Source organism: Scyliorhinus torazame, chromosome 5 (genome assembly GCF_047496885.1).
Source record: "Scyliorhinus torazame isolate Kashiwa2021f chromosome 5, sScyTor2.1, whole genome shotgun sequence".
NCBI classification, from domain to species: Eukaryota; Metazoa; Chordata; class Chondrichthyes; order Carcharhiniformes; family Scyliorhinidae; genus Scyliorhinus; species Scyliorhinus torazame.
In genome coordinates this window covers 107,898,178-107,924,963 of record NC_092711.1, presented here as the reverse complement: position 1 = coordinate 107,924,963, position 26,786 = coordinate 107,898,178, and the positions used below count along the sequence as shown (strand labels likewise).

The 26,786-nt window shown below is 48.8% G+C and overlaps 1 protein-coding gene across 2 annotated transcripts; it reads left to right on the top strand.

Moving 5' to 3' along the window:
* The first annotated feature begins 1,917 nt into the window (after nt 1–1,917).
* On the top strand, nt 1,918–23,563 carry LOC140419339 (uncharacterized). Of its 2 annotated transcripts, none has more exons than XM_072503195.1 (2): nt 1,918–4,611; nt 20,331–23,556. In XM_072503195.1, the coding sequence occupies exon 1, from the start codon at nt 2,737–2,739 to the stop codon at nt 4,120–4,122; it is 1,386 nt and encodes a 461-aa protein (XP_072359296.1). In that variant the 5' UTR covers nt 1,918–2,736; the 3' UTR covers nt 4,123–4,611; nt 20,331–23,556. The 2 variants fall into 2 exon arrangements, 1 of the variants encoding a protein (XP_072359296.1); XR_011945724.1 differs by lacking the exon at nt 1,918–4,611 and adding an exon at nt 4,622–4,822 and having other exon boundaries at nt 20,331–23,563.
* Nucleotides 23,564–26,786: the final 3,223 nt, after the last annotated feature.

Here is a 26,786-nt window from a genome sequence, read left to right as displayed (position 1 = left end):
TGTGCTCCGAGACTTGCATTCACTCCCAGTCAATTGAAAATGAAAATCGCTTATTGTCACAAGTAGGCTTCAAATGAAGTTACTGTGAAAAGCCCCTAGTCGCCACATTCCGGCGCCTGTTCGGGGAGGCTGGTACGGGAATTCTCACCCTTGTTTTCAAATCCCTCCATGGCCTCGTCTCTCCCTATCTCTGTCATCTCCTCCAGCCCCACAACCCCCGAGATATCTGCACAGCTCTGATCCTGGACTCTTGCACACGCTTGATTCCAATTACTTCGCCATGGTTTTCAGTTCCCTCGGCCCCAAGCACTGAATTCCCTCCCTAAACCTCCCCATCTCCACCTCACTCACCTCCTTTCAGACCCTTTAAAACTCACCTCTTGGACCAAGTTTTTGGTCACCTGTCCTAATATCTCCTTTTGTGTCTGGGTGTCTCACTTTGTTTTATAATGTTGCTGTGAAGTTGACTGGGATGATTTCTGATGTTAAAGGTGTTATATAAATAGAAGTTGTTGTTGTTGACTGTAACCCTGACCTCCTGTTTTACAAAATCCCATTGGTTTCACAACAAACTCTATCTCTGATGTTTTGCCCCGTGTGGGTTTGCAGCCTCTATAAAGACGGCGGCCGTTAACTCAGGCCTGTCACCGGGAGCAGGCCGCAGCTGTCCCCCGCTCGATGCAAACACGGGCCCGGAAACTTCTTATTGGGGTTTGGGGTCCACACCGCGTTTCAGTGAAACCGCCCGGCCGAGACCAGCATCGACACTGCGCATGCTCCAGCTCACAATGATCGGGTAATTGACGGCAGCTCGGGACCAATAGAAAGAGAGGGGCGGGGCTGGAGTACCGAGGGAAGCAGCTGATCCTCCAACCAATCGGAGTGAATGGGGGCGGGGCAGAGCCACGATCACCAACGTGACTAAGAGCATGCGCAGTGCCGATGACAGGTTAGGATTCAGGCCGTCGGGTGAAAATCGTTCGCCGGTCAGATCCGCGCGGTGAGTCATGAGGGAGGGATGGAGGCGGCGGATAGGTCGGGAGGCTTTACAAACACTTCGTGTTGGCCACAGGTCTGGATACGAAGCTCGGATACAGCAATTGAACCGGCGAAAGCTGCTCGGGCTTTTCCCTGAGACAGGCCCGAGTGGCCGGGCGCACGCGAAGAGAGCGAGAGCCCCGGGTTTGCTCCACCTCTCGTTCATTCTGATTGGTTGGAGGACCAGCTGCTCTCGTTCCTCCAGATCCGCCCCTTCTTCCTATTGGTCCGAACCCGCCGTCAATCAGTCCCCGGGCATTGTGAGCTGGAGCAAACCCTTCACCATCATTGTCAGCTCCCTGGTTTGCAGCTGCGGAGCTTCTCCCTCCCTCCCGGGAACAGGCCCAGGTTAACGGGCACCATCCTGCTTCAGACACTGGAAGATGGGGGATAATAAATAAGAGCTTACACTTTGCACTCAAATCAATGAGGACTCTGATCTCTGGCAAGAAAGGAAACCCTGGCAGGTGGGCGGGGAGGGTTCACAAACACCCACTGGAGGCCCCAAACTCCCAATAAGACCCATTGATATTATTGTCAGTGCAGACAGGAGCTGTAGAACTGAACCCAGGCAGAGGAGAGGGAGAAAACTGGGAGTGGAGGAAAGAAACGGTGAGATGGGTTTGGATTTCAGCCCAGGGAGGAGCGAGAGTGTGTGGGACGGGGATTTACAGCTTTGGGGGAACAAGAGAGGAAAAAATGTTCCAGAGAAATTAGAATTGCCTGTTCAGAATTTCTATCCTGGACTGACAGTGATGGCTTTTGTAAACTCCTTTTACAGGGGGTTAGAATTGGAGAATTTGCACACAACAAACTGAACCCAACAGAAAGGTTTGTCTCATTGCGAATTCTATCCTGCATTGAAAGTGATGACTTTTGTAACATGAGAGATTACAGCTCTCAGGAAAGATTAAATGGAGAGGGGTGATGTGAGAGAGTGACCATCAATAAACAACAAGTCATAAATACAAGATAGTTATGGATAAATCCAAGGGGACAATACAGACAAATTTATTTCCTCACAGGTTCTGAATGTGCAACCCATTACCATGGAAAGGAGTTGAGGAAAGTGCTGAGATGTTTTCAAAAGGAAACGGGACAAGGACATGAGAGAAAATGGAATCGAAAATCAGCTGAAAGGCTGAGATTTGATAGGTGGGACAGTCGGGAGATGTGTGCCGAGTATGGACAGCAGCAGAATCTGTGACAGAATGGCCTGTTTGTGTTTTATATATTCACAATATTACAATGTAATCTCCTTTCACAGAATATTTGCAGATGCAAACAACATGTTGAGATCTGACCGAGTCACTTGATTCATCAGGACTGGCCTTTCAACGTGGAAGGAGAAATGTTTGTCTGTTTCTTCTTTTGGAAAAAATTTCAAAAATCAGTGATTGGAAAAGCACCGAGACACGGACATCTAAGTAATTTTCCACAGTGAGCTGGAACTGAGCTTTAACCAATCACACAGCATGAAATTAAATTGCAGCATTTACATCAGGGAGACAACGTACTCAGGCTTCAACTGATGATCCAAGCTGGAGAGACATAAGGACATTCGCACCGAAGGAATCAAGAAGCAGAAATTGGACATTCAGCCCCGTGAGCCTGTTCCACCATTTAATAACATCACGGCTGATCTGATAGTGACCTCAAATCTGCATCCCACCTACACCTGATAACTTGTCGATAACCATGGAGAAACCGTGGCAATGTGGGGACTGTGGGATGGGATTCAATTACCCATCTGAATTGGAAACTCATCAACGTATTCACACTGGGGAAAGGCCGTTCACCTGCTCCGTGTGTGGAAAGGGATTCACTCGGTCATCATACCTCCTGACACACCAACTTGTTCATACTGATCAGAGACCATTTAAATGTGCTGACTGTGGAAAGAGCTTTAAGCGCAGAAAGGATTTACTGACACATCAACGCACTCACACTGGGGAGAGGCCATTCACCTGCTCCGTGTGTGGGAAGGGATTCACTCTGTCATCCCACCTCCTGACACACCAACTTGTTCATACTGATCAGAGACCTTTTAAATGTGCTGATTGTGAGAAGAGCTTTAAAAGCAGAAATAGTTTACTGTTACATCAACGCACTCACACTGGGGAGAGGCCATTCACCTGTTTGGAATGTGGGAAGGGATTTACTGATTTGTCAAACCTCCGGGCTCACCGTCAGGTTCACTCTGACCAGAGACCTTTTAAATGTGCTGACTGTGGAAAGAGCTTTAAATCCAGAAAAGATCTACTGACACATCAACGCCATCACACTGGAGAGAAGCCATTCACCTGCTCCGTGTGTGGGAAGGGATTCACTCAGTCATCATTCCTCCTGAGACACCAACTTGTTCATACTGATCAGAGACCTTTTAAATGTGCTGACTGTGAGAAGAGCTTTAAAAGTAAAAAGGATTTACTGAGACACCAAAGCGCTCACACTGGGGAGAGGCCATTCACCTGCTCTGTGTGTGGGAAGGGATTCACTCGGTCATCCCACCTCCTGGAGCACCAACTTGTTCATTCTGATCAGAGACCTTTTAAATGTGCTGACTGTGAGAAGAGCTTTAAAAGTAAAAAGGAATTACTGAGACACCAACGCACTCACACTGGGGAGAGGCCATTCACCTGCTCCTTGTGTGGGACGGGATTCACTCAGTCATCAATCCTACTGAGACACCAACTTGTTCATACTGATCAGAGACGTTTTAAATGTGCTGATTGTGAGAAGAGCTTTAAAAGTAAAATGAATTTACTGAGACACCAACGCAATCACACTGCGGAGAGGCCGTTCTCCTGCTCCGTGTGTGGGAAGAGATTCACATGTTCATCCCAGCTTCTGCAACACCAGCGAGTTCATACTGGGCAGAGACCGTACTCTTGCCCCGTGTGTGACAAGAAATTTACTCAGTCATCCCACCTGATGACACACCAACTTGTTCACATTGATCAGAATCCTTTTAAGTGTTCTGACTGTGAAAAGAGATTTAAAAGTAAACCAAATCTGCGGAAACACCAGCGAGTTCACACAAACAGAATCATAGTATATACAGTGCAAAAGGAGGGCATTTAGCTCATTGAGTGCACCAGCGCTTAGAAAGAGCACCCGACTTAAGCCCGTACCTCTGACCCAACCCGTAACCCCACCTACCCTTTTTGGACACTAAGGGCAATTTAGCATGGCCAGTCCACCTAATCTGCACATTTTTGGGCTGTGGAAACCGGAGTAGCCGGAGGAAACCCACACAGACACTGGGAAAACGCGCAGACTCCGCACAGACAGTGACCCAAGCCGGGAATCAAACCTGGGCCCCTGGAGCTGTGAAGCAACGGTGCTAACCACTGTGTTACCATGTGGCCCACACGTGGGAGCGGTACTGGGAGAGGCTGTTTAACTGCTCCGTGTGTGGGAGGAGATTCACTCAGTCAAACAACCTGCACAGGCATCAGCAAGTTCGCAGGCAACAGCAGGGCTTGGATTCAGCTGTTGTTGCTGCTGTGAGTCACATCCAGGACTGAATGATGCCTGGACGTCCGTTCCAGTGGGGCTCCACAGTTTCCGGTATATATCAATGATTTAGACTGAAATGTATGTACCACGATTATATAAATGTTGCTCATGTGTTTTAGACAATGAGGGAGAAAGCCATGGACTGGGCCAGGTGGACAGAAAAGTGGTGAATGGAAATTTAGATAATGAGAGGTTAGGAAAACACTTCAGTTAACTCCCGATAAAAATAAGGTCACTTCAGGATAATGGAAAAAACTGATTGGTGAATATCTGATGAATCTTTATTTGTTTCATTCTTTTTTTATATAAATTTAGAGTTCCCAATTCATTTTTTCCAATTCAGGGACAATTTAGTGTGGCCAATACACCTAGCCTGCGCATCTTTGGGTTGTGGGGGCGAAACCCACGCAAACACGGGGAGAATGTGCAAACTCCACACGGAGAGTGACCCAGAGCCAGCATCGAACCTGGGACTTCAACGCCGTGAGGCCGTAGTGCTAACTACTGCACCACCATACGGCCCTATTTGTTTTAATCTTAAGTTTATTTACTTAAGTCAGTGAATAATGAAATAAATAATGCACATCCAGTTCCATGTGGGAAAACCAGGGCACTTCCATTACGCTGGAAATGTCATCAGCTGGAGCAGCAGGAAGCAAAGGGGAATGGTCCAGAGGTATTTTTGTGACTGGAAGACTGTTTCCAGCGGAGTTCTGGATTGTTCAGGACACGGTTCCATGTTTTGTGTGGTATATATGAATGATTTAGATTTTTCTTTTATAAAATATTTTATTGAAAATTTTTGGTCAACCAACACAGTACATTGTGCATCCTTTACACAATATTATAACAACACAAATAACAATGACCTATTTTATAAACAGAAAATGAATAAATAATAAATAACAAAATTGAAAACTAACCCTAATTGGCAACTGCCTTATCACAAGTAACACTCTCCAAAAATATAATTTAACAGTCCAATATATAATTATCTGTAGCAACGACCTATACATATTATACAGTATATATTAACAACCCTGAGAGTCCTTCTGGTTCCTCCTCCCCCCCCCCCACCCCTGCCATCCTGGGCTGCTGCTGCTGCCTTCTTTTTTCCATTCCATCTATCTTGCTGCGAGGTATTCGACGAACGGTTGCCACCGCCTGGTGAACCCTTGAGCCGACCCCCTTAGAACGAACTTAATCCGCTCTAACTTTATAAACCCTGCCATGTCATTTATCCAGGTCTCCACCCCCGGGGGCTTGGCTTCTTTCCACATTAGCAATATCCTGCGCCGGGCTACTAGGGATGCAAAGGCCAAAACATCGGCCTCTCTCGCCTCCTGCACTCCCGGCTCTTGTGCAACCCCAAATATAGCCAACCCCCAGCTTGGTTCGACCCGGACCCCCACTACTTTTGAAAGCACCTTTGTCACCCCCATCCAAAACCCCTGTAGTGCCGGGCATGACCAAAACATATGGGTATGATTTGCTGGGCTTCTCGAGCCCCTCGCACACCTATCTTCCACCCCAAAAAATTTACTGAGCCGTGCTCCAGTCATATGCGCCCTGTGTAATACCTTAAACTGAATCAGGCTTAGCCTGGCACACGAGGACAAAGAACAAAGAACAAAGAAATGTACAGCACAGGAACAGGCCCTTCGGCCCTCCAAGCCCGTGCCGACCATACTGCCCGACTAAACTACAATCTTCTACACTTCCTGGGTCCGTATCCTTCTATTCCCATCCTATTCATATATTTGTCAAGATGCCCCTTAAATGTCCCGATCGTCCCTGCTTCCACTACCTCCTCCGGTAGTGAGTTCCAGGCACCCACTACCCTCTGCGTAAAAAACTTGCCTCGTACATCTACTCTAAACCTTGCCCCTCTCACCTTAAACCTATGCCCCCTAGTAATTGACCCCTCTACCCTGGGGAAAAGCCTCTGACTATCCACTCTGTCTATGCCCCTCATAATTTTGTATACCTCTATCAGGTCGCCTCTCAACCTCCTTCGTTCCAGTGAGAACAAACCGAGTTTATTCAATCGCTCCTCATAGCTTATGCCCTCCATACCAGGCAACATTCTGGTAAATCTCTTCTGCACCCTCTCTAAAGCCTCCACATCCTTCTGGTAGTGTGGTGACCAGAATTGAACACTATACTCCAAGTGTGGCCTAACTAAGGTTCTATACAGCTGCAACATGACTTGCCAATTCTTATACTCAATGCCCCGGCCAATGAAGGCAAGCATGCCGTATGCCTTCTTGACTACCTTCTCCACCTGTGTTGCCCCTTTCAATGACCTGTGGACCTGTACTCCTAGATCTCTTTGACTTTCAATACTCTTGAGGGTTCTACCATTCACTGTATATTCCCTACCTGCATTAGCCCTTCCAAAATGCATTACCTCACATTTGTCCGGATTAAACTCCATCTGCCATCTCTCCGCCCAAGTCTCCAGACAATCTAAATCCTGCTGTATCCTCAGACAGTCCTCATCGCTATCCGCAATTCCACCAACCTTTGTGTCGTCTGCAAACTTACTAATCAGACCAGTTACATTTTCCTCCAAATCATTTATATATACTACAAAGAGCAAAGGTCCCAGCACTGATCCCTGTGGAACACCACTGGTCACAGCCCTCCAATTAGAAAAGCATCCCTCCATTGCTACCCTCTGCCTTCTATGGCCTAGCCAGTTCTGTATCCACCTTGCCAGTTCACCCCTGATCCCGTGTGACTTCACCTTTTGTACTAGTCTACCATGAGGGACCTTGTCAAAGGCCTTACTGAAGTCCATATAGACAACATCTACTGCCCTACCTGCATCAATCATCTTAGTGACCTCCTCGAAAAACTCTATCAAGTTAGTGAGACACGACCTCCCCTTCACAAAACCGTGCTGCCTCTCACTAATACGTCCATTTGCTTCCAAATGGGTGTAGATCCTGTCTCGAAGAATTCTCTCCAGTAATTTCCCTACCACTGAAGTAAGGCTCACCGGCCTGTAGTTCCCGGGATTATCCTTGCTACCCTTCTTAAACAGAGGAACAACATTGGCTATTCTCCAGTCCTCCGGGACATCCCCTGAAGACAGCGAGGATCCAAAGATTTCTGTCAAGGCCTCAGCAATTTCCTCTCCAGCCTCCTTCAGTATTCTGGGGTAGATCCCATCAGGCCCTGGGGACTTATCTACCTTAATATTTTTTAAGACACCCAACACCTCGTCTTTTTGGATCACAATGTGACCCAGGCTATCTACACCCCCTTCTCCAGACTCAACATCTACCAATTCCTTCTCTTTGGTGAATACTGATGCAAAGTATTCATTTAGTACCTCGCCCATTTCCTCTGGCTCCACACATAGATTCCCTTGCCTATCCTTCAGTGGGCCAACCCTTTCCCTGGCTACCCTCTTGCTTTTTATGTACGTGTAAAAAGCCTTGGGATTTTACTTAACCCTATTTGCCAATGACTTTTCATGACCCCTTCTAGCCCTCCTGACTCCTTGCTTAAGTTCCTTCCTACTTTCCTTATATGCCACACAGGCTTCGTCTGTTCCCAGCCTTTTAGCCCTGACAAATGCCTCCTTTTTCTTTTTGACGAGGCCTACAATATCACTCGTCATCCAAGGTTCCCGAAAATTGCCATATTTATCTTTCTTCCTCACAGGAACATGCCTGTCCTGTATTCCTTTCAACTGACACTTGAAAGCCTCCCACATGTCAGATGTTGATTTGCCCTCAAACATCCGCCCCCAATCTATGTTCTTCAGTTCCCGCCTAATATTGTTATAATTATCCTTCCCCCAATTTAGCACATTCATCCTCGGACCACTCTTATCCTTGTCCACCAGTACTTTAAAACTTACTGAATTGTGGTCACTGTTACCGAAATGCTCCCCTACTGAAACATCTACCACCTGGCCGGGCTCATTGCCCAATACCAGGTCCAGTACCGCCCCTTCCCTAGTTGGACTGTTTACATATTGTTTTAAGAAGCCCTCCTGGATGCTCCTTACAAACTCCGCCCCGTCTAAGCCCCTGGCACTAAGTGAGTCCCAGTCAATATTGGGGAAGTTGAAGTCTCCCATCACCACAACCCTGTTGTTTTTACTCTTTTCCAAAATCTGTCTACCTATCTGCTCCTCTATCTCCCGCTGGCTGTTGGGAGGCCTGTAGTATACCCCCAACATTGTGACTGCACCCTTCTTATTCCTGATCTCTACCCATATAGCCTCACTGCCCTCTGAGGTGTCCTCTCGCAGTATAGCTGTGATATTCTCCCGAACAAGTAGCGCAACTCCGCCTCCCTTTTTACATCCCCCTCTATCCCGCCTGAAACATCTAAATCCTGGAACGTTTAGCTGCCAATCCTGCCCTTCCCTCAACCAGGTCTCTGTAATGGCAACAACATCATAGTTCCAAGTAGTAATCCAAGCTGTAAGTTCATCTGCCTTACCCGTAATGCTCCTTACATTAAAACATATGCACTTCAGGCCACCAGACCCGCTGTGTTCAGCAACTTCTCCCCGTCTGCTCTGCCTCAGAGCCACACTGTCCCTATTCCCTAGTTCTCCCTCAATGCTCTCACCTTCTGACCTATTGCTCCCGTGCCCACCCCCCTGCCATACTAGTTTAAACCCTCCCGTGTGACACTAGCAAACCTCGCGGCCAGGATATTTATGCCTCTCCGGTTTAGATGCAACCCGTCCATCTTATACAGGTCACACCTGCCCCGGAAGAGCTCCCAGTGGTCCAGATAACGGAAACCCTCCCTCCTACAGCAGCTGTTTAGCCACGTGTTTGTCTGCTCTATCTTCCTATTTCTAGCCTCACTGGCACGTGGCACAGGGAGTAATCCCGAGATTACAACCCTCGAGGTCCTGTCTTTTAACTTTCTGCCTAGCTCCCTGAACTCCTGCTGCAGGACCTCATGCCCCTTCCTGCCTATGTCGTTAGTACCAATATGTACAACGACCTCTGCCTGTTTGCCCTCCCCCTTCAGGATTCCCTCTACCCGTTCGGAGACATCCTGGACCCTGGCACCAGGGAGGCAACATACCATCCTGGAGTCTCTTTCACGTCCACAGAAGCGCCTATCTGTGCCCCTGACTACAGAGTCCCCTATTACTATTACTCTTCTGCGCTTTGACCCTCCCTTCTGAACATCAGAGCCAGCCGTGGTGCCACTGCTCTGGCTGCTGCTGTTTTCCCCTGATAGCCTATCCCCCCCGACAGTATCCAAAGGGGTATATCTGTTCGAGAGGGGGACAACCACAGGGGATTCCTGCACTGACTGCCTGCCCTTTCTGGTGGTCACCCATTTCTCTGCCTGCACCTTGGGTGTGACCACATTTACATAACTGCGATCTATGACGCTTTCCGCCACCTGCATGCTCCTAAGTGCATCCAATTGCTGCTCCAACCGAACCATGCGGTCTGTGAGGAGCTGCAGTTGGGTGCACTTTCTGCAGATGAAGCCATCTGGGACGCTGGAAGCCTCCCGGATCTGCCACATCTCACAGTCAGAGGACGACGAGTTTACCCTGCTTAGGGCATCTGCCCACAGCCCCTCCTCGATCTCCTCCCCCAGCTCTTCTTCCCATTTCCCTTTTAGTTCATCTACCATAGTCTCCCCTTCGTCCGTCATTTCCCTATATATATCTGACACCTTACCATCCCCCACCCATGTCTTTGAGATCACTCTGTCCTGCACCTCTTGTGTCGGGAGCTGCGGGAATTCCCTCACCTGTTGCCTCGCAAAAGCCCTCAGTTGCATATACCTGAATGCATTCCCTTGGGGCAACCCATATTTCTCGGTCAGCGCTCCCAGACTCGCGAACTTCCCATCCACAAACAGATCTTTCAGTTGCGTTATTCCTGCTCTTTGCCACATTCCATATCCCCCATCCATTCCCCCCGGGGCAAACCTATGGTTGTTTCTTATCGGGGACCCCCCCAAGGCTCCAGTCTTTCCCCTATGCCGTCTCCACTGTCCCCAAATCTTCAGTGTAGCCACCACCACCGGGCTTGTGGTGTAGTTCCTCGGTGAGAACGGCAATGGGGCTGTCACCATAGCCTGTAGGCTAGTCCCCCCACAAGACGCCCTCTCTAATCTCTTCCACGCCGCTCCCTCCTCCTCTCCCATCCACTTACTCACCATTGAAATATTAGCGGCCCATAGTACTCACTTAGGCTCGGTAGTGCCAGCCCCCCCCTATCCCTGCTACGCTGTAAGAATCCCTTCCTCACTCTCGGGGTCTTCCCGGCCCACACAAAACCCATGATGCTCTTTTCAATCCTTTTTTAAAAAGCCTTCGTGATCACCACCGGGAGGCACTGAAACACAAAGAGGAATCTCGGGAGGACCACCATCTTAACCGCCTGCACCCTCCCTGCCAGTGACAGGGATACCATATCCCATCTCTTGAAATCCTCCTCCATTTGTTCCACCAACCGCGTTAAATTTAATCTATGCAATGTGCCCCAATTCTTGGCTATCTGGATCCCCAGGTAACGAAAGTCCCTTGTTACCTTCCTCAACGGTAGGTCCTCTATTTCTCTACTCTGCTCCCCTGGATGCACCACAAACAACTCACTTTTCCCCATGTTCAATTTATACCCTGAAAAATCCCCAAACTCCACAAGTATCCGCATTATTTCTGGCATCCCCTCCGCCGGGTCTGCCACATATAGTAACAAATCGTCCGCATACAAAGATACCCGGTGTTCTTCTCCTCCTCTAAGTACTCCCCTCCACTTCTTGGAACCCCTCAACGCTATCGCCAGGGGCTCAATCGCCAGTGCAAACAATAATGGGGACAGAGGGCATCCCTGCCTTGTCCCTCTATGGAGCCGAAAATATGCAGATCCCCGTCCATTCGTGACCACGCTCGCCATCGGGGCCCTATACAACAGCTGCACCCATCTAACATACCCCTCTCCAAAACCAAATCTCCTCAACACCTCCCACAAATAATCCCACTCCACTCTATCAAATGCTTTCTCGGCATCCATCGCCACTACTATCTCCGTTTCCCCCTCTGGTGGGGGCATCATCATTACCCCTAACAGCCTCCGTATATTCGTGTTCAGCTGTCTCCCCTTCACAAACCCAGTTTGGTCCTCGTGGACCACCCCCGGGACACATTCCTCTATTCTCATTGCCATTACCTTGGCCAGGATCTTGGCATCTACATTTAGGAGGGAAATAGGTCTACAGGACCCGCATTGTAGCGGGTCCTTTTCCTTTAAGAGAAGCGATATCGTTGCTTCAGACATAGTCGGGGGCAGTTGTCCCCTTTCCTTTGCCTCATTAAAGGTCCTCGTCAATACCGGGGCGAGCAAGTCCACATATTTTCGATAAAATTCGACTGGGAATCCATCCGGTCCCGGGGCCTTTCCCACCTGCATGCTCCTAATTTCTTTCACCACTTCTTCTACCTCGATCTGTGCTCCCAGTCCCACCCTTTCCTGCTCTTCCACCTTGGGAAATTCCAGCCGATCCAAAAAGCCCATCATTCTCTCCCTCCCATCCGGGGGTTGAGCTTCATATAATTTTTTATAAAATGTCTTGAACACTCCATTCACTCTCTCCGCTCCCCGCTCCATCTCTCCTTCCTCATCCCTCACTCCCCCTATTTCCCTCGCTGCTCCCCTTTTCCTCAATTGGTGTGCCAGCAACCTGCTCGCCTTCTCCCCATATTCGTACTGTACACCCTGTGCCTTCCTCCATTGTGCCTCTGCAGTGCCCGTAGTCAGCAAGTCAAATTCTACATGTAGCCTTTGCCTTTCCCTGTACAGTCCCTCCTCCGGTGCTTCCGCATATTGTCTGTCCACCCTCAAAAGTTCTTGCAGCAACCGCTCCCGTTCCTTACTCTCCTGCTTCCCTTTATGTGCCCTTATTGATATCAGCTCCCCTCCAACCACCGCCTTCAGCGCCTCCCAGACCACTCCCACCTGGACCTCCCCATTATCATTGAGTTCCAAGTACTTTTCAATGCACCCCCTCACCCTTAAACACCCCCCCCCTCATCAGCCATTAGTCCCATGTCCATTCTCCAGGGTGGGCGCCCTCCTGTTTCCTCCCCTATCTCCAAGTCTACCCAGTGTGGAGCGTGATCCGAAATGGCTATAGCCGTATACTCCGTTCCCCTCACCTTCGGGATCAACGCCCTTAACAGCACAAAAAAGTCGATTCGCGAGTAGACTTTATGGACATAGGAGAAAAACGAGAACTCCTTACTCCTAGGTCTGCTAAATCTCCACGGGTCTACACCTCCCATCTGCTCCATAAAATCTTTAAGTACCTTGGCTGCTGCCGGCCTCCTTCCAGTCCTGGACTTCGACCTATCCAGCCCTGGTTCCAACACCGTATTAAAATCTCCCCCATTATCAGCTTTCCCATCTCTAGGTCCGGAATGCGTCCTGGCATCCGCCTCATAAAATTGGCATCATCCCAGTTCGGGGCATATACATTTAGCAAAACCACCGTCTCCCCCTGTAGTTTGCCACTCACCATCACGTATCTGCCCCCGTTATCCGCCACTATAGTCTTTGCCTCGAACATGACCCGCTTCCCCACTAATATAGCCACCCCCCTGTTTTTCGCATCTAGCCCCGAATGGAACAGCTGCCCCACCCATCCTTTGCGTAGCCTAACCTGGTCTATCAGTTTCAGGTGCGTTTCCTGTAACATAACCACATCTGCCTTAAGTTTCTTAAGGTGTGCGAGTACCCGTGCCCTCTTTATCGGCCCGTCCAGCCCTCTCACGTTCCACGTGATCAGCCGGGTTGGGGGGCTTCCTACCCCCCCCCTTGTCGATTAGCCATCCCCTTTTTCCAGCTCCTCACCCGGCTCCCACGCAGCTGTATCTCCCCCCGGGCGGTGCCCCCCCCGCCCATCCCCTCCCATACCAGCTCCCCCCTCTCCCCAGCAGCAGCAACCCAGTAATTCCCCCCTCCCACCCCCCCGCTAGATCCCCCGCTAGCGTAATTACTCCCCCCATGTTGCTCCCAGAAGTCAGCAAACTCTGGCCGACCTCGGCTTCCCCCCGTGACCTCGGCTCGCACCGTGCGACGCCCCCTCCTTCCTGCTTCTCTATTCCCGCCATGATTATCATAGCGCGGGAACCAAGCCCACGCTTCTCCCTTGGCCCCGCCCCCAATGGCCAACGCCCCATCTCCTCCACCTCACCTCCTCCCCCCATCACCACCTGTGGAAGAGAGAAAAGTTACCACATCGCAGGATTAGTACATAAAACTCCTCTTTCCCCCCTTTTTAACCCCCCTCTTCGCCCCCCACATTCGCCCCACCACTTTGTTCAAACGTTCTTTTTAATAACCCGCTCATTCCAGTTTTTCTTCCACAATATAAGTCCACGCTTCATCCGCTGTCTCAAAGTAGTGGTGCCTCCCTCGATATGTGACCCACAGTCTTGCCGGTTGCAGCATTCCAAATTTTATCTTCTTTTTATGAAGCACCGCCTTGGCCCGATTAAAGCTCGTCCTCCTTCTCGCCACCTCCGCACTCCAGTCTTGGTAAACGCGGATCACCGCGTTCTCCCATTTACTGCTCCAAGTTTTCTTTGCCCATCTAAGGACCATTTCTCTATCCTTAAAACGGAGGAATCTCACCACTATGGCTCTGGGAATGTCTCCTGCTCTCGGTCCTCGCGCCATCACTCGGTATGCTCCCTCCACCTCCAACGGACCCGCCGGGACCTCCGCTCCCATTAACGAGTGCAGCATCATGCTCACATATGCCCCGACATCCGCTCCCTCCGCACCTTCAGGAAGACCAAGAATCCTCAAGTTGTTCCTCCTTGCGTTGTTCTCCAGTGCCTCCAACCTTTCCACACATCGTTTCTGATGTGCCTCATGCATCTGCGTCTTCACCACCAGGTCCTGTATGTCGTCCTCATTCTCGGCTGCCTTTGCCTTCACGACCCGAAGCTCCCGCTCCTGGGTCTTTTGTTCCTCCTTTAGCCCTTCGATCGCCTGTAGTATCGGGGCCAACAGCTCTTTCTTCATTTCCTTTTTGAGCTCTTCCACACAGCATTTCAAGAACTCTTGTTGTTCAGGGCCCCATGTTAAACTGCCACCTTCCGACGCCATTTTGGTTTTTGCTTGCCTTCCTTGCCGCTGTTCTAAAGGATCCACTGCAATCCGGCCACTTTCTCCTCCTTTTTTCATCCGTATCCAGGGGGGATTCCCTTCTGGTTTACCGCACAGTGTTTTTAGCCGTCAAAATTGCCGTTGGGGCACCTATCAAGAGCCCAAAAGTCCGTTTCACCGGGAGCTGCCGAAACGTGCGACTCAGCTGGTCATCGCCGCACCCGGAAGTCATGATTTAGATTTTAACACAGGGACATTGTTAAGACATTTGCAGTCTTGTGGTTTACAGTGAGGAATAAAGTTGTAGACTACAGGAAGATATCGGTAGACTGATCAGCTGGGCAGCAACGAAGCAAATGGAGATCAATCTGGAGGAGTGTGAGGTAATAAATACATTTGTGGTTCGTGTACAAGGACACACAGATCTTTCTCTACTCTGGTATTCTGCATTCTCTCTATTTAAATTATTATTCTTCCCAACACAGGACAACTTCACTTTTTTCCCAAATTATACTTTAGCTGCCATATATTTCCCACTGACTTACCCTATGTGTGATCTTTCTGCTGGCTGTGTAACTGGGTGAAGCTCTTTTCACGGTTCATTGGAACTCGCTCACTTGGGGCGGGGGGGGGGGGGGCGCTGTTGAGAATCGGCACGTTTCCAGTCACAATAATATTTGAAATCTTTTCCCACGGGCAGAATAGACTCAACATTGCTCCTTCCACATTCAATGGCCTGTGATATTCCAGTCCCAATGAATCGAATAACTGTTACCCTTCAATGTGATGTTTGGTTTGAGTTTCTAATCTGCAAATTTTCCTCTTTAATACCTTGTACAAAATTTGGGACAGACAATTCCACTTTCAATGTTTTCTTTCACTTACCCAAAGCTGTAAATTCTCATCTCACACACTCTCCCTTCATTTCTGTGATAAGAACCAAACCCATCTCACCATCTGCACCATTTCTTTCCTCCACTCCCAGTTTTCTTCCTCTCTCCTCTGTCTGGGTTCAGTTCTCCAGCTCCTGTCTGCAGACTGACAATAAAATCAATGGGTCTTATTGGCAGTTTGGGGCCTCCAGCGGGTGTTTGTGAATCCTGCCGCCCACCTGCCAGGGTTTCCTTCCTTGCCAGAGATCAGAGTCCTCGTTGATTTGAATGCAAAGTGTAAGCTCTTATTTCTTGTCCCCCCTCCCCCATCCTCTGATGTGAACCATCCTCCAGTGTCTCAAGCAGGATGGTGCCCGTTAACCTGGGCCTGTTCCCGGGAGGGAGGGAGAAGCTCCGCAGCTGCAAACCAGGGAGCTGTGAACCCTTGTGAAGGGTTTGCTCCAGCTCACAGTGCTTGGGGACTGATTGATGGCAGGTATGGACCAATAGGCAGAGTTGCAGGCTGGAGGACCGAACAAGAACGGCTGGTCCTCCAACCAATCAGTGTGAATGGGAAGCGGGGCTGAGCCGGATGTCCCACATTGGCTGAAAGTCTGCATCATTTTGAAAGCTGATTTTTATAATAATCTTTATTGTCACAAGTAGGCTTACAGAAACACTGCGATGAAGTTACTGTGAAAAGCCCCTAGTCACCACATTCCGGCACCTGTTCGGGTACACAGAGGGAGAATTTAGCATGTCCAATTCACCTCACAAGCATGCCTTTCAGGACTTGTGGGAGAGAACCAGAGTGCCCGGAGGAAACCCACGCAGACACAGGGAGAACGTGCAGACTCCGCACAGACAGTGACCCAATCTGGGAATTGAACCTGGGACCCTGGCACGCAACAGTGCTAACCACTGTGCTACCATGCCACCTTTTGTCTCAAATCACTGCTACCGTGATTTGTCTCAGACCCCAGGAGAAAACGGGACCTTTCTGTGGCTTTAGACAGATGAAACCCTGTGGGTGTGGAGCAAACATTTCAACATTTGTTGCTGAAATGTGGCAACAAGATAGTTCAATCTACAAACAATTCAAAGACTGACTTAAAGGGCTTGTTCAGCTCAGTGGGCTAGACAGCTGATTTGTAATGCAGAATAAGGCCAGCAGTGCGGGTTCAATTTCCATACCAGCTTACCCGAACAGGCGCCGGAATGTGGCGATTAGGAGCTTTTCGCAGTAACTTCATACTTGTGACAATAAAAGATTATTATTATCAAGGAATAACTGGCAGACAGGAAATGTCACCAATAGAACAAGTACTGTTTCTCATTCTAACAACTAGGACAGGATAGGGAGAAGGTTAATACTGTTACCATTCAAAGATGGCACCGTGATGCAGTGGTTAGCACTGCTGCCTCACGGCGTCGAGATCCCAGGTTCGATCCAACTGCAATTATGTAGTTTTCAGGTTTCCCACCACACTTATACACATAAGCACCCACACACACTCACAGACACACAGAAGCACCCACACACTCACAGACACACACGGGGACACTTCCAGTCCAATCAGATGGAAATTTTTCCTCACACTAACCAACTTGACTATTACTGTGGTTATGTCCACAGTTTTGTCGAAATTCAAGTAAACCTATCCCTGTGGGACTGTGAGCAGTTTTAACCATCCAGTGTTTAACCGTCCATTGATCAATGTGAGATTGTTTACAATACAGGGCACCATCCTTGAATAATTGCAACCTGCTATTACAGATGATGCTAATTCCCCTGAGCTTGATGGGGAGATGAAGAGGAATCTAAGACAGGTTACAAAGAGAAAAATGCAATGGGAATGTTTGCACTGAGCAAGAGAAAAGCTTTGAAGCAGCAAAAGGATTAAATATTTTGCGCCCCGAGGTGGTGTGTGTGTGGGGGGAGGGGGTGGGGGGTGTAAATACAGGGAAGCCAGGTGGGGACGGTACAAATGATTATTTATTTGAAAATATTTTATTCCGGCATATATAATTTTAAAGAGGAAAAACAACAAAGTAAATACTCAGCCAAACCCAGCCAACGTGGCTCACATACATAGTGCGGGATTCTCCACTCCCGCGCCGAAGTGCCCACACCGTGGTGAACGCCGTCGAGGTTCACGACGGCGCGAAACGGCCCCTATCCCGACCGATTCAGGGCCCGATAATGGGCTAGGATTGGGGCCGCGTCATCTACATGCGCCAGGCCTTGTCGCCGCGTAAAGGCGGCGCCGCATACATGATGCGGCCGGCGCCGCATAACTGGCGTCACCCGCGCATGCGTGGTTGCCGTCCTCTCCGAGTCCGCCCCGCAAGAAGATGGTGGACGGATCTTGCGGGGCCGCGGAAGGAAGGAAGTCCTCCTTCAGAGAGGACGGCCCAATGGTGGGCACCGACCGCGGGCCATCCCACATTTGAGGTACCCCCTGGTGCAGGATCCCCCCTCCCCACCCCCGCAGGCCGCCCCCCCCCCCCCAGCGTTCCTGCACTGTTCCCGATGGCAGCGACCAGGTGTGGACGGCGCCGGGGGGAACCCGCCGTTTTGGCCTGGCCGCTCGGCCCATCCGGGCCTGAGAATAGCGGGGGTGCCGGAGAATCGCCATTTTGGGTGTCTCCGGCGATTCTCCGGCCTGCGGCCCGCGGAACCCGACGGGGCCGTTCCCGCCGCTTGGGAGAATCGCAGGAGGGCGTCGGACCGGCATCCCGGGAAATTTTGGCGGCCCAGGCGATTCTCCCAACCGGCGCAGGAGTGGAGAATCTCGCCCATAATTCCCCACTCCCCCTTTCCTACTAACTATTTCCCACCTCAACCAGCCCCCCACCCTCTTCTAAAAGCTTAATTATCCCCCAAAAAGTCGTTAACCGTTGGCACCTCTGGGCAAACCCTAACATCGATCCCCTCAGGGCGAATTTGATCATTTCAAGCCTGAGAAACTCGATCATGTCACTAAATCATAGCCCCCATTTCAGAGACTCCGAGTCCCTCCACGCCAATAAGATCCATCTCCCAGCTCCCAGGGAGGCAAAGGCCGAAACATCGGCCTCTCTCGCCCCCTGAACTCCCGGGTCTTCCGACACACCAAACATCGCAAACTCTGGTCTCGGAATCACCTGTACCATCAATATCTTCGACATGACATCGGCAAATCCCTGCCAAAATCCCCTAAACCTTGGACATGCCCAAAACATATGGACATGATTTGTGGGCTCACCTGCACCATCCACACCTGAACTCCACCCCTTCAAACTGCAACTAATTCTCAAAACATTATTGAACAGTTCTCAAATGGAAAGGCACTTGACCACATTAAAACTAAGGATCTGCAATAGTCGTTTGTTCTAGCAAGTTATATTTAGGCAAGATTATAAACAGAGGGCATTGATTTAAGATGATTATAAAAAGAAGCAATGCTGATGAGAAGAAAACATTCTGTGCTGCATGTGATAACATGAATGCACTGCTCGGAAATGTGGTGGAGGCAGATTCAATTGACGTTTTGAAAGAGAATTGGACAACTATCTTACTATCAGATCAGCCATGACCTTATTAAATGGTGGAGCAGACTGGGCTGAATAGCTAACTCCAGCTCCTTGCTCATCTGTTCGTATCTTTTGAGGAAAAAAATATCTAGAGTTCAGGGCCAATGACAGGGGATTGTGACTGTTGCAGAAAGTTGGCACAGATACAATTTGTCGAGTGCCTTCATTTTGTGCTGTCACCTTTCTATGACATTGTGAGATTAGAGAAATGCAGTGCACCAATGCAAGAGAGGCAGATTGCTCCCTCCCAATATAATGGAAACCCTGTGCCCCAGTGCAGGAGAGGTTGGTTGTTGGGCAGCGTGAGCTGAACATACATGGCTGGATAAAAACTAAGGCAGATGTCAAGATCCTTGGAGGGAAAACATATCTGGAGGGAGTGGGTCAAAAAACCTGGGGAGTTGCATTTTGCATGAATCGTGAGTGTGACCCAGTCACAATTATGAACAGTAAACAAACCTATCACTGGTAAATACTGTGCATACTGTAGATCAGCCTGCTGGCTGCCCATGTCCAAGTGATATCTTAGCAGAATAATGTGCTGGTCTTAAATAAAGTATCCGAACCTCTCATTTTGTTTCATGCCCAGCAGGTTGCTTATCTGTGGTCTTTTGTTTTGCTAACTGGGAAAAATAATCTTTCTGTTTACTAATTGCTCTCTATGGCGGCTGCTGTACCCGGAATCCCCCGCGCTGCAGAAAGTCCCCGATCAGTGAGTGTAGGAGGCCAGTGCACAGGTGCAGTGTGGGTGTGAGCTCTGAGCATGCTCAGTGTCAGTCATGGTGAGAGACTGAGGAGGAGCGGATGGTTTGGGAGGAGATTGTGAGCACAGGGCAGGAATGGAAGCCGCGGCTGCACTGGAAACGTTATCAACTTCTGGGGTCGGCCTGAGGCCCCAAATAAAAGGCCGCAGGCACCATGTTTACCTCGGCTGGCTGCCTGCGGTGACAGGCCCTGGGGGAGCGGGCTCACTGGCCGCCATCTTGCGAGTGGGAGGCGGGGCTTCCTCCCTGGTGACAGGCCCAGGTTACCCAGGCAACCGGCCACCGCCATCTTGGACAGGGCTCAGGTCTTTCCCCATGAGAGACAGAGTCTGGGATTGACAGATTTGGGGAAAGGATATTCCAGAGAAATTAGAATTGTCTGTTCTGAATTTCTATTGTGTACTCATAGTGAGCACTCTTTTCAAATCACTTTGCAGGAGGTCAGGAGAGGATTTACAGACAGAAAATCGAATCAAAAATCATGTCAAAGTCTTTACAGAGATCCATCAGGAGCTAAATATCATTGCTCTCTGAATGTGGAAGGAGAAATTATTGTCTGCTCTGTCTGGTGGAGAAGATTTAAAACATTAGTGTGACTGGACACACACACGCCTGAGTGAGTGAGTTCCAGTGAACTGACTGTGGAAAGAGCTTTAACCAGTTACACAGTCTGAAAAAACATCACATCATTCACAGTGGGGAGAAACCATACACGTGTTCTGTGGACGAGGCTTCAACTGATTGTCCAACCTGGAGAATCACAAGGACACCAACTCCATGGGGAAACCATGGAAATGTGAGGATTGTGGGAAGAGATTCAATTATCCATCCCGGCTGGAAATTCATCGACGCATTCACACTGGGACCAACACCACAAAACGATTGTGGAAATGTGAGGATTGTGGTAAAGGATTCTATTATCCATGCCTGCTGGAAATCCATCAACGCAGTCACACTGGGGAGAAGCCATTCATCTGCTCCATATGTGGGAAAGGATTCACTCAGTCGTCTGGCCTTTCGTTACATCAGCGAGATCACACTGGGGAGAGGCCATTCAGCTGCTCTGTGGGAAGGGTTTTACTCAGTTGGCCCTGCTGACACACCAGAGAAATCACACTGGGGAGAGTCCATTCAGCTGCACTTCCTGTGGAAAGAGATTCAGGTCTTCATCCAACCTCAACGCCCACAAGCGTGTTCACACTGGGGAGAAAGCATTCACCTGCTCCGAGTGTGGGATGGGATTCACTCAGTCAACCAACCTGGTGGTACACAGGAGAATTCACACTGAGGAGAAACCACTCAGCTGCACTTCCTGTGGAAAGAGCTTCAGGCAGTTATCCACACTCACTGCACACCAACGCACTCACACTGGAGAGAGACCATTAACCTGTTCCTTATGTGGGAAGGGATTCACGCAATCAGCCAGCCTCATGTTACACCAGCGAATTCACACTGAGTAGAGGCCGTTTGCCTGCACTCACTGTGGAAAGAGATTCAGGCAGTCTTCCGACCTCACTGCACTCCATGTTCACACCGGGCAGAGACCGTTCATCTGCTCCGTCTGTGGAAAGGGATTCACTCAGTCATCCGGCCTTTGGTCACACCAGCGAGTTCACACTGAGGTGAAGCCGTTCAGCTGCACAGCCTGTGGAAAGAGTTTCAGATCTTCATCTAATCTCAACGTACACAAGCGCGTTCACACTGGGGAGAGGCCGTTCATCCACTCTGTGTGTGGGAAGGGATTCAGTCGGTCACACAATCTGTGGACACACCAGAGAGTTCACAAGTGACTGCAGGGATTGGATTATGTTGTTATTGTTGCTGTTACACACATCCAGGATTGTTAGTCTGATAATATTTGGTTTGTTTCTGGTGAAATTAACAACCCAATAACAGACGGAACTGTAATGTTCTGGATATCTCCCTGATTTTCGGGGCTGCAATGTCCCTGTTGAAAACACCATCTGGGATCTTTCCCCTTCAGTCAAGAACTCTCAACAGAAGCTACTTTACAATAAAATTATTAACTTCTACTTGAATCCTAAATTGCTCTTTGATGTAAAATCTACAATTCAGTGTCTGAAAGGTTCCACTGATGAACATCTCCAATTGTAACGTGCTGATTAATCCTTGCTGACAATTCTCTCTGACATATACGTTCTTCACATTGGGAGCTCCATTATATTATCACGGCACATTGAACAAAACAGTAAAGTATTTCACAGACACAAATAAAATTTACATTGACATTGATGAACAGTCAACATTGATATTGATGAAGTTTGGAAGTCGCTGAGTTGAATCATTTCTGACACAGTAGCAGCAACATTTGGTAAAGGTGGAACCCACAACAAAGACTGGTTTGAGAGCCACTCAGCAGAGATGACATCTGTCGTTGAAGCAAAAAGAAAAGCCAACCTGATGTACAACATAAATCCAACACCGAGAACACTGCATCATGTGAAAGTAACCCAGAAAGTAGCAAAGGACAGTAGCAAATAAACACGGGATGAGCCGACATCAAGAATTCCAAACTGCCTATGACAATGGAAATCTATCTGTTATGTATTTGATGGGATTAAGAGGACAATTAGTACTGCTTTCATCAAAGTAGGTGTCCTGAAATCATCAGACTCTAAAGTCCTCACTGACAGAAGTAAACAGATGTCCCGTTGGGTTGAACACAACCGTGAGCTGCACTCCTGTGAGACGGACAGCTCCTCGTCTCTGTTTGACTCTCCTGCAGCTTCCTGTCATGGTTGAATTGGACAAGAACACTCATCATTTGAGCTGGAAAAGGCCATTGATTGCTGAGCAAACAGAAAGGTGCCCGGTAGGATGGAATTCCAGCTGAACTGCTCACACACAGAAAGTCCCATCAACTGTCCCACCTTCATAACCTCCTCTTTTGGGGTGTGAGACTGGTCCACGGAACATGTGAGATGCAATAAAAACAGCAGTGACAGAGGAGATTGCATCAACCACAGGAACATTCCACTCCTTAGAGTCAGGGGGAAGACCTTCACTTGGGTCATGTTTAAAGATTAATCTACTTGCAGACTGAGTGTGTCCAGAAGCACAGTGCGGTTTCTGTGCTGACAGATCTACAGTGAACATGATCTTCTCCACACACCAGCTACAAGAGAAGTGACCAATTGGGATTTAATCTAAAGTGTCAGTGCTGAGAAAGTGAAATGTTCTAATTACTGAGTGAAAGTAAACCTTTCAGTGTGAATCACAATTTACTGGTACAATTGGAAAAGGCACCAAAACGTTTCAAACTCTGAAGATAAACTTCAGCCTTGAAGTTATGTTTCGGAGCTCACAAGCTGTGGAAATCTTTGTGAATGTTTCTTCTTCCCTTTTGTAAACAAGCAGAGAAGTTAACCCTTTCCCCTGACAGCACGGCAATGATTTGAAATAAAGATTTGTCTTTTAAAGATTTGGTTTCATCCAATTTGTTGGGGTCATATTTCCGGTCGTGGGAATCATAGCGGGCGGAATGGAAAATTTAAAGGTCCATTGACCTTGGGAGGGAATTTCAGGGCTCCAGAATAAGATAGAATGATCATGAATGGGAATAAAAGAGAAAGGCCACACCATCAAATGGGAATTGGAATTATTCAGCCTGGGGCAGGCAAATGGTTTCTCCCCAGTGTGAACTCGCTGGTGTAACAGAAAGCTGGATAACTGAGTGAATTCCCACACTCAGAGCAGGGGTACGGCCTCTCCCCGGTGTGAACCCGTTGGTGTGTCAGCAGATTTGCTTTTCTTTTGAAGCTCTTCTCACAGTCGGAACATTTCAAAGGTCTGGTATCAGAGTGAACAAGTTGATGCGTAGTGAGGTGGGTTAGTCGAGTGAACCTCTTCCCACACTTGGAGCAAGTGAATGGTCTTTCGCCGGTGTGACTGCGCCGATGAATATCCAGCACAGACAGAGATATGAATCCCTTACCATGGTCCTCACATTTCCACGGTTTGTCCATGGTGCCAATGTCCTTGTGTCTCTCCAGGTTGGACAATCGGTTGAAAACTGTGAATGGTGTGATTTATTTTCAGGCAGTGTCAAAGCTCTTTCCACAGTCAGTTCACTGGAACACTCTCACTCGGGTGTGTGTGTGTCTCGGTGCTTTCCCAGGCACACCGGTGTTTTGATATATTTTTCCACAGCACAGCCAAGCATGTCTCCATCCACATTTAAAAGCTAATGATATTCAGGTCCTGATGAATTGAATGACTGTCAGATCTTGATCTGATGTGAGTTTCCTTTCTGTCAATCCACTCCTTGTAACCCATTAAAACCAATTTGCACAGGTTAGTCCAGGACAGAAAGGTGGAACAGATAATTCTAGTTCCCGGGGTTTAATTATTGCTCTCTTCTCCCCAAAGCTGCAAATCCCAGTCCCACACACTCTCCCCTTCTCACAAACTCACCACAATGATTTCACGGTCACCAATACCGAGATGAACATTAAATTCCAGATTAATTGAATTTACACTCCACCAATTGCCATGATGGGATTTGAATCCTTGTGCCCAGAACACTAGCCTGTGTCTGTGGATCGCTGGTAGAGTGAACCCCCATGGAGAGTGGTACTGACCTGGAACTCAATGCTTACACTCAAAGACCAATAATATCTCGGTTCTGATTAATAAAGTGACTCTTTCAGGTCTTAATGTCTTGTTTGATTTCACTTTGCTGTGTTTAAATCCTCCCCTTGTAACCCCCTGTAAAAGGAGTTTCCATAATCGATCACTGTCAGTCCTGCTGAGTGCACAGGGCTCACCCTGCTGCACACTGCCCGCTATGAGAATGGTGGTGGTTAACTGGAGAAAGGCATTGCAGGAAAACCTTCTCGCTCGGTGAAAACTCGGGAGCGGTAATTTCTTGTTTCAGCTTTGACGCCTGCACTGGGTGTTTGTGAAGCCTCCCCATCCATCCACCCACCCACTGCCCCTAACGCTGCCTCTGCTTATCCGCCTCCTTCCCGCCTGAAGATGAAACAAACAAGCATCTGTCCCTGGGCACGAGCCGCACTGCGCATGCTCCATATCACAATGCCCGGGGAGTGATTGACGGCAGGTGCAGACCAATAGGAAGAGGGGGCAGGGCTGGAGGACCAAGCGGATGCTGCTGGTCGTCCAAGCAATCGGTTAAATGAGGGGCGGGACTGATCACGGATCTCCCTCATTGGCTGAGACTCTGCATTATTTTGAGTTCTTCCCATTGGCCACGTGGGTGCGGGTATCAAACCTCATTTCTTGCCTTTGACATGTTGACCAATGGGAAGATTTGGAGGACCGGATGAACTCTGGTCCTCCAGGCAATCAGGCTACTGGCTTTGTGTGAATGAAGATTGAGCGTCACACAGACTGAAACGTCTTCCTGTGTCAAACCTGAGTGAAACACTTTATTTCCACTTCTTTTCAAAGCGTTTAATCCATCGATCCTTCTACAGAACTGTTGCAACAAGGAACAACAAAGTTTAACTCTGTTTCTCTCGTCACAGATGTGGCAAGGTGGCACAGTGGTTAGCACTGCTGCATCACAGCGCCAGAAACCCAGGTCAATTCCGGCCTTGGGTGACTGTGGAGTTTGCACATTCTCCCCGTGTCTGTGTAAGTTCGCCCCGGGTGCTCCAGTTTTCTCCCACTGTCCAAAGATGTGCCGGTTTGATGGATTGGCTATGCTAAATTGCCCCTTAGTGTCCAAAGGGGAAGTGGGGTTATGGGGAGAGGGGAGGGGAAGTGCACTTGGGTGGGGTGCTCCTTTGTAGGATTGGTGCAAACACGATGGGTCGAATGCCCTCCTTCTGCAGTATAGGGATTCAATGATGCTGCCAGACCTGTTGGGTTAATCTAGGATTTTCTGTTTTACTCTATATTACAGATATTTTTAATCCACTAATATTTATTGAGCCAACAACTACCAGAAGCATTGTGTTGATGTTTCAGCTATTCCTGCCTTGGGTGACTGTGTGAAGTTTGCACATTCTCCCCGTGTCTGTGTGGGTTCCCTCCGGGTGCACTCGTTTTCTCCCACCATCCAAAGATGGGCAGGTTAGGTGGATTGACTATTCTAAGTGTCCAAACAAAGGTTAGGTGAGGTTACTGGGTTACGGGGATAGGGTGGAGACATGGGCATAAGTGGGGTGCTCTTTCAGAGAGCCAGTGCAGGCTCGATGGACCAAATGGCCTCCTTCTACACTGTAAATTGTTGTATTTTCTCTCCCACAGTCTGACCCGGTGGGCCTGTCTGGTGTTATTTCCCTGGTACTATCCATGTGTTTGGATGTTTGGGTATTTTGGGGAGCAGGTAGAACTTCCTTGGTTCTACCTGTTGTCCACTGTTGTTTTTGGTTAATGTGTCTGGAGTCTTTTGCATTAGACCATAAGATCATAAGACATAGGAGCGGAAGTAATGCCATTCGGCCCATCGAGTCCACTCCATCATTCAATCATGGCTGATTTCAACTCCATTTACCCACTCTCTCTCCGTAGCCCTTAATTCCTCGAGAAATCCAGTCCTTCCAGTCCGTCTCCAATTCTCCTTACTGTCTCAGGATATGGGTCTAGGTAGCTTGGTGTTGTGATTCGTGTTGTTTAGTTGTCTGTCTGTCTGTCTCCAGCAGGTATTGTTGTCTCTCACGAATGACTGTGCTGCGATCCTTGTGTTCTGGTCTTATGAACATATACGTGTTGGATTCAAGCTCCCGGAGTGTCTATCTTTCTCTCCTGGTAAGATTTGGTTTGTCTCTTCTATTTCACTACTGTGACTGGGCAGAGACCTGATTGAAGGATCAAAACATGACAATTCTGGGAAAGATGGTCAAAGATTTGGGAGGTGACAACATGTTCAAAGAGTTTGGAGAGGAGAGGGAGGTTGAAGACGG